Genomic DNA, 11,197 nt, shown 5'->3' with positions numbered 1-11,197 from the left:
GTTTAATAACAAAATTTTTTATAAAGATATAATTAAATATTTTATTAGAACTCAATGATTTATCTTAATTATATTTTAGAATTTTTATATCTAAAATGAAATATTTAACCTATATTTGATTATGTTTAGTTACATAAATTCAAACGTGAAGCTTTAATAAGTTGTACTTACATAAAATTTACTTGTAATCTTGAATTTTAAGTAATGATAATGTGCATCAATAAACAATATATCATACATAAAAAATTGTTTTATCAAATGCTTATAATATACTTCAAAAGAAGGGAAAAAAGAACCTTGCACACTCTCATGACCTTTTTGATGAGGCTTGAATCCTTGACCTCAATGCTGTACCAATAACCCAAATACCATTGAGCCAACGACCTCCAAGAGCTCCCAACTTTGTTCGAATTCTGGTAGTAAGCAACAGTTTCGGAACCGAATTCAATCTAAAAAATGATTTGAAATTCATAGGAGAAAACTAACCAAAACCTAAAAACCACATTTGTGTTCCCTTTCTATTTTCTTCTTCAATCAAGAATGTACAAAGAGAATGATTTACATGTAGTTTAGTTTCAAAAGACATGCTTCAATATTAACTGTACAAAGTATCGAATCCATCCTATGTCTGAATCGTTCTACGTTAAACACAACATATTCATTCATCAAAATCCGAGTCCTCATCAAACTCATCGTATTCCCCACTTTCCTGCAATTAGTGCTTCCTAGTTAGTATAGAAACAGATGCTGCAAAATCTCCAAATTTTTGGTGATTTTCCCATAAATCAATTGATCGACGGTTGTAGGGAAAAGAGAGGGTTACCTTTTTGTTGATATAGTCGGCCATAGCTTTCTCAAACTCCGCTCGTTTCACAGTTGCTACATCATAGTACTCGACCTTCTCCTATCACAACAACATATTTCTCTTCAACTCAACAATCGACAAAAAAAATATCTAATGCATGATCTACACAACTTGTTCAAACTACCCATACTTACACAAATAATAGTGTTTTTGGTTTGTCACGAGAAGCCAAATCAAAGTGCTAAGTTATGAAACGACTTGTTGCTTCTTAATCATCTAGCATAATTCATATTCGGATTTAACATAATTTCTGAAATTTCAAAGAATCCATGTATATATTTAGGATTGATGCATTTAACCTCAAATGTTGAAGTACAAATATAATATTTTACATGGTATTAGAGCCGCTATTAAGATTGTGATCACCAAACCTAAATAATAACTCCATGCATAGGGAACCCTAAAGGGTGTGATCAATAAACCCTAATAATACCAACTCTATACTATAAATGTAAGAAGAAAACTCTAACGGAGGCTAGCATAACTAACACAACTCAAACTTGACATATTGATCATGCCCAACTGGCTACAATTATAGTAAATTTGACTTCTTGGGGTTTTCTTATGTACACAATGTTTAGAGTAGGTACTAGGGTTTGGTTTTCTTGTTCTCCATTTCGGCTTAGAGTCTTGGACGCCATAAACCAAACCAAACCAAACCAAACCAAACCAATCCAATGAAGTATATCCCACTCAATGGGGTCTGGGGCTGGGATCTACGCAAACGTGACCTCCACTTTAAAGAGTAGATCAACCGTTTCCATGAAGATCCCTAACTTCTGAAAAAACGTGTGAGAAATTTTTTTGACATGAGAGTTTCAGAAAGATTGACTTGTTTCTATATTATTCACCTAGTTATCAATCAAAGAGACATACTTTATAACCCATGATCACTAGATCGTAACACATAATAGCACCCACTCTAAAGAGTAGATCGGCTGTTTCCATGAAAATCCCTAACTTCTGAAAAAACGTTAAGAGGACAATCTTTAACATGAGAGTTTCAGAAAGATTTGACTTGTTTCTAAATTATTCACCTAGTTATCAATCAAAGAGACGTACTTTAAACCCTATGATCACTAGACGGTAACACATATAATAGCACCCTAAAGGTGGTTGGCACGACTAATACTCCTTGATCTGGGACGTAAATATTGACCATCCCCAACACGCTACATATATGGCTAGTCAGGTTCTTTTTATGTATATATTGCATAATTTTAGTAAGTGATTCGATTATCTTGTTCTCCAAGTCAGCTCGAACATCCATATATTCTCTCTCCCCCCCTCTCTCTCTATATATATGCATGTATGTAAAACACATACTTTGATCACAATCCAAGCATTCAGATAACATTTATGAAGAAGATGATTGTATAACATCATAATGTGCCACCAAAGGTATTGATCAATCTTGAGAGAGTTTCAAATCAAAATCTAAAGACAAGATAATCAATAATTGGCATTGGAGATATCGAGGCATAACTTTGAGATGGTACAAACCTCATAAGTCATGATCTTCCACTTCTCTCCGCAAGCCTTGCCAATCTGAAAGATGAAAGCATAGACGCATCTCAGTCAGATAGCAGAGGAAAGAGTATTATTTTGTCTCGAAAAGGGAGAAGTTGTACGATGAAGGATGAGTTACAGTGCACACCTCACGCATTGACTTGACATCTGGATTCTGCTCTTGGAATTCCTTACGAAAATCCTCCCTTAAATAATTGAAATTATAATTGATTACACAAAGAGGAGACAATGATGCATTGATGGAGAGCATTTTGGAAAACATCAATTGGTTACATGATCCTAATTGGTTCAATGTAGTATCCTATTCTAGAAGCAAGAGCCAACGCTCGATTCTTATGATTATTCAAACAGATGTTTTACTATTTGTTCCCTTAACCACTGCTGCATGGAAATTAGCCCTGCTGAGTGCCAAATGGTCATTACAAACACTTTAGGAAGAAACTATTTCAACTTATCAAATTATGAACAAATGGTACCTCATTCCAAATTCGAAATCAGTTCAGATATAAGGGTATGCCATAATGGTCTTATATCTATTTACATCCTTCTGTACGTATATCATGCATCGCTTATGTATATTTAGTTGTTGGGAAGTGAACCAAGCGAATCAGTTTAAACCCTTTTTGTTTCAAACAAACAAAACTTAGTTTTGATTATTAAGAAGGGTATCATTGTCTTCTCAACGAATATCAGAAGGAACATAGCTACCAGGTACCTCATCCTAGTTCAACTATTATGCTATATAACCAGACCAAACAAAGAGAAAAGAGTGTTGTTACTTCATTTAAAGAGTTTATTATAGCTACTTAAGTTGGCAAAGAATGAAGGTTAAACTATATCGTGCTTTTGCTACGCACCAATTATGAGCTTCACCATCGAGTTTAAAAGTCCACTTAAATTATAAGTTAACTGTATAATTCAAGAACGAAAAATAATTATCCGGGCATAAAAGCTTCGACTAACTAAGTAACACTTGAAGACTACATACACAAAGAGAGAGTGGAACAGATGCAGCCGTTTACAATGACCAAGAGTTAACATAAATTTACGACTGGGACTAGCAACCAAGTACTTTCTCAACTAAGAATACAACGAGGTTGGAAAGTCTTAGGACTTAGTGAAACTACGAAATACATGTGAATTCCTTTAGTTTGGGAGAAAAATTGATAAGCTAAAATTTATAGCAGATACTACAAGTAGATAGGCAGGGGTCTTCATTGAAACAGTCTCTCTACTCTTTGGAGTGGAGGTAAGACCTGCATACATTCCCCCCCCCCCCCCCCCAAAAACGGGGGTGGGCAGCCAAAGGCCCTACTTTGCATGGGATTTACCGGGTTGGTTTGGTTTGGTTTATGCTACAAGTAGATAATATTCTGCCATTATATTTGCATTAGGATCCCCAACTTTGCTTTCTTAAGTGGTGGAGACTTCCTAATGATAACCTAGAGGTCTTGGATTCAAGTGGTGACCTGAAAGAGTTTCAGCCTTTGGGTTCTCTATAGAAGGGTTGACATCAGAAGGAAAAAATCAGGTTTCTCTCGAACAAAAGAGAACAGATGAATAGCTAAGCTACGGACTCCAGGTTTTCTCATCTGATACAGGAGTAAGCCCACAAGACGCATTTCATTCACCATGAAACCCAAATATGAGAGCATTTAACCCTGTAACAGGCTATCATCTAGCAAAATTTTCATATCATAAAAAAGGTTTCTGAAATTATATTGTGTGTTTAAGTATCTCCTCTACATAACCATTTTCCGAGAACCAACAAGACACAAACTGGGATCAATCATCTTTCACCACAACCTTTTAAACCGGATGCTCCACGAAGGATATCTTTACATGCATATTCTGAAAACACACACGATTATAAGGAATCCTTGTCAAAATTATAAGAAAAATCCCAATTCTAGCACCTAAGATAATCCATCCCAAGTGTACCAAAGTTTTAGCCACATGATGATACAGCCCTGAAACAAAGTTCATGTTCTTGTTAACAGTAATCAACGGCCGACTAAGCCAAGACGAATAGAGATTATTGAACTTTGCAAGTGCAATGTTGCAAGTTGTTAGAGTTATCCATGGTGTCTCAGATCATTAAACAACTAGTTCTAAGATATAAAGAGGGTTCCAATCCCCACAGTGAAAGAAAATTGTACTTCATGTGTGCTACCTAAACAATTATCCAAATCATATTTTATTTATAAATTAGAGAAACTTATAAAAGAAGTCAGAAGGAATCAAAATGATCTCTGGACTGATCAGCAGATCTTTTCAATTGGCTAGAATGCCTTACTTGAACGAAACTACAACGTTACAAGAAGGTAAAAGCTTACCAACAAGATCACTCACTTAACTGTACAAGTATACAGGTTCATCTCGCAAAGCTCCCTCCCCTATGTAATATATATATAGCCTTACTATTTTCAACATATCCCATGAGCACATAGTTACTAAGGGATGTGACTCGCAATCCAAATAAAAGCAAGCCGTATGATTATTCTTCATGTTAACCCCGTGCTTCCCAATTATCTTTGTTAACTGGGCATAGATGTAGGGTTGTTCTAGCTGCAACAGCTGTTAGCTAGGATTTATTATTCCAGTGGGGACAGCTATGATCATGGTAGCTGCAGTGAAGTATGTGAACACAATCCCAAAATTTATATAAACATGATCTACTGCTTGGACAATTTGACCTTTCGGGACTGTTGCGAAATGGTTATAACCAGAATTTCATTCACCAACCACCATTTCAAAACTTTGTCATACTGGAAAAGCATCCAAGATGCCCAATTTTGTTTTACCTTAATTCAACTTTACAATTAAAACAGCATAATAACATACAGCAGTTATCAGTGAGGCAATTTACCAGGCCATGAATGCAAATTACAAATTCCATCAAGACCTACCCCATAAATTACTTTCTTTCGAGTGTACCAATTGCAAGAAGAGACTTGCATGAAGAAGAGGTCATTCAGAGAACAGAGGTCAACCATGTTGACATGGGGGAGTAAGCAAAGAAGTTTGGTAGATTTATTAAAAAGGTTGGATCTTATATAGGAGCCATTATTGTCCCATAACCATAGGAGTTGATCTATTTGTGTTTGCTTTTTGTTTGCACCATTTAATAAATTTCTTCTCGTTTGTTTTCAGTTAACCCAAACTAGTTTAAGATAAACAACTTGTAGACATTGCATAGAATTTACAACATAAGCAAATAAAAATCAAATTTCTAAATATAGTTTTCTGCACATATCAGGAATGAAAACCAAAATTATATATTCAACTAAGCTCTTTCTTTAATCCAAGGTCAAACAAATAAGGGTTACACTTTTGGCATGTCTATTTCTGACAATATAGGTGCTCATATACCCTTTCCACAATCTTTTATGTAACGTCGTTACATTCCATTTAGGATTAGGAATAGGCGTAATCGGACCTGCTTTTTACATATCTCTCGTTATTTGGGGTCGCAGTGACCGTTTTCCTTGTGATGGGCCTGGAAGGGGGGGGACATGCCAAGTATCGGCTTGGGACCATGTCTTCTTAGGACATTTACTTTTTTATAGAAAAAGTATAGAAAAAGTGAAAAAAAAAATCATTTTTTGTATCCAATTTACTTGAGTTGCTTTCTGAACCTCTATATCAAATTCTATTTGATTCTAAAGTAACACACACACACAAACACATAATTAGGGATAAAATCATGAAGTTAAGAGAAGACATACAAGAAATAAAAGAAAGCGGTGGGCGGTTTTTTGGGTTTATTAGCATCTAATTTGGATGCCTTCTTCTTAGCCGCTGCCATCTTAGGCCTCTTTGCTGTACTGCTTTGCTTCATCGTCAACTTTGATCTTGGCCTCAACGCCATTTTCCTGGAAAATCGAAGGTGGGTGCAATTTACGTCTCTAAACGTGATTAAAGTCCACTACACTCTTCATTTCAAAATCGACACAACTTGCTACCGTTTTAGGAAGAAAAATAAACAACTAAATACTACTGTAAGCAACTAAAATACTAGGTCTGATTTCGGAAAGCAAAAGTGAATTGCAATTGTAGCAGGGATTATAGATTTGAAAAGAATTAGTAGCATACTCATGAGCAGTTTTTGCAGGAGTTTCAGCAGGCGTAGACGCTGAAGCTGTCTTCGCCATGGCCAGCCCAGCTCAGCTACTTGCTTGGTGGAGTGAAGGTAAATAGGTACGGCCACTTCAGAGTTTGTAAGATGACCCTTCAATGATCAATCGTTTTCAAAAGTTCAAAAACAGCCCCTCAACTCTATTGGTGTTTCATTTTAGTCCCCTGAACTTATAAAGAGTGAATTAGAGACCATTTACCAAACGCTTACTTGGGTAAGTGAACACCAAGTCACATTACTTTACCGGATGAATATGATAAGAACCAAGAATATTACCCGATAAGAATGAGACAAGGACCAAGAGTCTAACCCAGTAAGTAAATGATGGTGTAAAATTTTACCGTGTTTGGTAAACGGCCCCTAATTCTTATGTACCAACGTAAGCATCTCAATTTTGAAGCCAAGAACCGAACCCTTAATCTTGTTTTGTTCTTCATCTCCATTATATTTTTATAGTTTTGTTTTGTGTAGATTTGAAACTGTGAATTGGTCAAGGAGTGAACATATTTTGTTGTATTTGAAAATTGGTATCAATTGGATTTATGCTTCAAAAGTTATACATAAATAATATTAAGTTGTACACTTGAATTTAAAAAGAGTTTATAACAATATATAATATAGTAAAAGATTAGATACAATTGTTTGAACCAAATCCAGACTTTAGGACTAACTCCAAAGTCGAATGCATGTTTTCTTAGTCAAATTATCACACATGATCCAAAAAATCAGAATCTTCAAATACAAATACTAATACTAAAGTCATTATTATTACTAGTTTCAAAAGAGGAAAAGAAATTAGTAAGCAATTATTTACAAATATACTCTCTTTGTCTCAAAACAAGTATCAATATTATTATTTTAATTTGTTTCAAAATAAGTGTTCACTTTCAAAAGTAAATGTCTAATTCTACTCTTGATGATGAGAAAGTAAACTTTTTTTTGTCCAACGCATTCTTTTTGATCTTGTACCCATGAAGTGGTACACTAAAGGCTTGGATCAAGAAAAAGGGGGTACTACAACCCCTCTACCCTACACATCTAACCAATTCACGTAGAGAAATCCCTCACTGAGATGACTGGATAACCTCTCGACTAGATCACACCAACGAAGCAATTAAAAGCTAAGAGTAAAATTGTCCTTTTTGTTAACTAAAAATGATTACTCATCATAAAATTGCTTGCCTTTTTCATTATGACATTTATTTGACCGAACACTTTCAAATGTTAGGTTATTTTTTTATACTTTTTCTTTGTAATTCACATGTATTAGCTATTGTCAATTATAGATTTTGATTTTGAGTTTCATTTCAACGTGACTAATGAATAAAAACGAACATTTGGCTTTCTGCAGAAATTATGATTTTGATGAAACAAACAATCTGAACTCTAAAGCAAGATGCATCAGTCAAAGTGACATGTTTCAAAGTATGATTTATAGAATTAGGTTATATACGAATAATTGAAATTAGACACTAAAAATATAAAGAAAAAAAAACAAATATTGCATTACAAAAACTGCATATTAGATCATAGCATGCCACATGCTTGAAGTGGGGTATCAAACATGAGCCTTGAACTACGAGACAACACAGAGGTGATGAGCCTTTTAGAACACTGTATACAGTGCTAGAAGATTGATAATAGGAGCCAAAGGGTCAATGGCATATCTACATCTAGATTATTGAGTTATGCCATATGTAAAAATTATATACTTAAAAAAAATAATGATTACAGGTCTAAAATGACGACATTTTTATGGCTATCTATGGAAAAGTCACGAAGGCGTTAATGGCTACACCCTCCCACAAATCTTGTTTCTTCCGACCCTATCGAAAGAAACCAAATTGGAATCTTCACAAAGATTGAAAAATAAAATTACATTTCACTTTTCAACTTTGAAAGCAAATAAGTATATCTTCAAAACGCATTGATATAAAAACATTGCAAAAAAAAAAGAGCATCAAATTTGAATGATTATATCAGATAACAGTTGCATTACTACAAATGGCCAACATGAACGAACTCAAAATTAAATAATTTTATAGATACAGGGGATCTTTTGTGTATATAATATATATATATATATATATAAAATTGGGATCACATGAGACCAGTCAGTTTTCATGAGACCACTTTTATATACTTGAAAATTCACAGTAAAACACTGTGAATGTTTGACATTTTTTACCTTCACAGTGTTTTGTTGTGAAGTTTTAAGTGTAAAAAAGTAGTCTAAAAGGTCTCACAAAAACAGGACGGTCTCATATATATATATATATATATATATATATGTATATATATGTATACATATATGTATGTATACATATATGTATGTATACATATATGTATGTATACATATATGTATACATATATGTATGTATACATATATGTATGTATATATATATAAGCATGTGTTATTTGAAAAACACAATATAAAACTTAACCTATGCCCCAGAATTAAATGGCACCACTGGTTATTTGTTGGTCTTCCTCAAAGTATTCACATATGTATAACTAGAAAATGAAACAAAAAGCTTCCGAAACCTGAAAATTTTCAACCATGATCAAAAGTAAGCCTAAAGAAAGATGTAGTCAACATTTGGTGCTGCAATAAACCAAATGTGTAGCTCAAAATAAAAGCAATTCCTTTTTGCAATTAGTTGTATTTTGTATAGAACCTTATCACAGGTTGACTTTTGAGATGATTATATCTAATAAAAGAACCATCATCAACTTCCCAACTTTTTAAAGGTTGAGTCATTCTTGTTTAAATGCAAGAAGTTGGTACGATTAAGGCGCGTGTAAAGATACGTACCATACCCATTGGGTCAGGTGCTGTGACATTGCAACATAGCTTCTAAGAGGATGTTCATTTAGCAAGCAATGCATTTGTCCATTCAAAGAACGATGGGCAGTCCAGAAGGACAACCAGATATCAATTGGCCCGCTGTACTTGCGGACTATGTTAGTACTCACCTATAAAGCACACACAAAAGCATTATCACAAGTTAAACAAAAGAGATTATTTTGTAGTCCATTCTGTTGTTTCTTTGGTTGATTGACCTTAGAAAAACTCTCTTCTTGACATTTAAAGATTTTTGTAAATGTTTTATAAGTTGTACCCTTGAAAAATTTAAGAGTTTTTAAGAACAAAAACCTAAATGCTTTATAATATAGCATAGCTTACAAGTATCATGCTTCAATTCTAAAAGTGTCATGTTCTAAATGAACACATTCATATCGAACAAACGTTATTTTCATAACATATTTGGTGAGATTAACCATACATAAAACAGCATGCAATTTCACATAGCATATAAAATAGGGGGACTTGGGGGCAGGAAGAAGATAGTGTAAAGGGACTTTCATGAGTGTCATATTCATAAGGAGTTGATCTTATATAACAATGTGTGGAAAGACATCATTGATGTCCCTGAAATCTAGAGGGACTCACCTCTTTCTGTTTGTTTTTGAATCGCACCATTTTCTAATATCTTTTGGTTTCATTGTCAGCCCGTCCGTCCCAACTAATTTGGGATAGGAAACATATTATAGAGAAAACAATGGGTTTGTCGCACATTGTTTTCCTATTGAATCCGGTACATATAAAACTAAAAAGCTGAATGTAAAGAAAATGCATGGGAAAGAAAAATTACCAGCTCCCAGGCTTCAATTTCTCGATGTGAAGTATCAAGCATGAACCTTCTGATAGAAGAGAAAGAGAACAATCACTTCCAACGTTTTAATATCATTATTTATAATGCATATTTGCTGCATATATTCTTTTTTGAAGCTTTATGAATCCAAATAGTACTATTTTCACCAATGGCAAGCCATATTACTAATTAAGGTGTGTTTGAAAGTCTGTCTTGAAAGTGATTATGTGATACTGAAAAAGCACAATCAGATAATCACATATAACAGAACATGATACAGGAGGTAAAACTTTGGATGTGCTTATGTTGTGGTTGAAGTTGTAATCATCACCTTTGATGGAGTTGTGTTTTTGGCAAATTCTGATTATTTAATAAATAGATAAAAGAAAAAGTAACACAAGGATATTTAAGTAATTTACCCCTACCCTTAACCGGTTTTGTTGCTGCTGGTATCATTCAAAAACTGCTTATTTAAGCAGGTGACCCAAATACTAGAAATTGATAAGTGAAATTTAATAACTTTCAAAGCGCACATCCAAACATCCCCTAAATTGAGAAAGACCAAAATGAAGTAGTTGAGGAAAACATGCTTGCTAATATTAAGTTTGCCACAAAAGCTTCATAAAGCAATGGCACTTACTGCACCCCTCGATGTACATCACGGTGATTACAATGACCTGATACACCATAGTTGTCGAAAGTAATAATCTGAGAGAAGTTACCAAGAAAATGAATTTATCAACTTCAACAGAAATGAAATACAAGAAGCATGGAGAACCTTAATAGGCTTATAACAATAACATGAAATTCTACATATTTGTATCAAAGACAAGGATATATATATATATATAGGACGATAATCAAATGAGAACTAAAAAAGGTTACGAACCTGTGAGAACCGACATAAGAATATTTTTTTACATGATTTTTTTTCATCAAAGACTATTATTTTAGCTATTGTTTCACATATGTTTGTGTTCATATGGTGAAAAAAATCCATGTGAAACA

At 34.0% G+C, this 11,197-nt stretch overlaps 2 protein-coding genes across 8 annotated transcripts in view; both read right to left on the bottom strand.

The window, feature by feature from the left end:
- Positions 1 to 485: 485 nt before the first annotated feature.
- Positions 486 to 6,605, bottom strand: LOC112526688 (high mobility group B protein 14). Its single transcript, XM_025137072.1, has 6 exons — positions 6,491 to 6,605; positions 6,124 to 6,270; positions 2,523 to 2,580; positions 2,369 to 2,413; positions 824 to 904; positions 486 to 709 (listed from the first exon to the last, which is right to left on the bottom strand). The coding sequence occupies exons 1-6, from the start codon at positions 6,547 to 6,549 to the stop codon at positions 659 to 661; spliced, it is 441 nt and encodes a 146-aa protein (XP_024992840.1). The 5' UTR covers positions 6,550 to 6,605; the 3' UTR covers positions 486 to 658.
- A 1,461-nt stretch (positions 6,606 to 8,066) lies between these two features.
- LOC112526341 (probable N-acetylglucosaminyl-phosphatidylinositol de-N-acetylase) overlaps positions 8,067 to 11,197 on the bottom strand; it is a 13,879-nt gene continuing 10,748 nt past the window's right edge. For 5 of the 7 annotated variants that reach the window (XM_025136611.1, XM_025136617.1, XM_025136615.1 and 2 more), the window contains 4 exons: positions 10,830 to 10,897; positions 10,190 to 10,238; positions 9,349 to 9,509; positions 8,946 to 9,077 (listed from right to left, as the gene is read on the bottom strand). In XM_025136611.1, coding sequence (XP_024992379.1) covers positions 9,008 to 9,077; positions 9,349 to 9,509; positions 10,190 to 10,238; positions 10,830 to 10,897 — 348 coding nt within the window. In that variant the 3' untranslated portion in view covers positions 8,946 to 9,007. Of the gene's footprint in view, positions 8,360 to 8,945; positions 9,078 to 9,348; positions 9,510 to 10,189; positions 10,239 to 10,829; positions 10,898 to 11,197 lie in introns of those variants that run through there. The other 2 variants (XM_025136610.1, XM_025136616.1) reach the window with 2 other exon arrangements.

The sequence above is a fragment of the Cynara cardunculus genome (genome assembly GCF_001531365.2).
Source record: "Cynara cardunculus var. scolymus isolate 2C chromosome LG 14, CcrdV1, whole genome shotgun sequence".
Taxonomy (NCBI): Eukaryota; Viridiplantae; Streptophyta; class Magnoliopsida; order Asterales; family Asteraceae; genus Cynara; species Cynara cardunculus.
Note: the sequence above shows the minus strand (reverse complement) of the source record. Positions and strands in the feature narration are given on the sequence as shown.

What these genes read in the sequence shown, in the direction of transcription:
- LOC112526688 (XM_025137072.1), bottom strand. Translation starts at nt 6,549, where the DNA reads ATGGCGAAGACAGCTTCAGCGTCTACGCCTGCTGAAACTCCTGCAAAA. An exon ending in ATGTCAAGTCAATGCGTGAG is followed by an intron (nt 2,414 to 2,522) that starts GTGTGCACTGTA and finishes TTCATCTTTCAG; the next exon opens with ATTGGCAAGGCTTGCGGAGA. An exon ending in CCGACTATATCAACAAAAAG is followed by an intron (nt 710 to 823) that starts GTAACCCTCTCT and finishes CACTAATTGCAG; the next exon opens with GAAAGTGGGGAATACGATGA.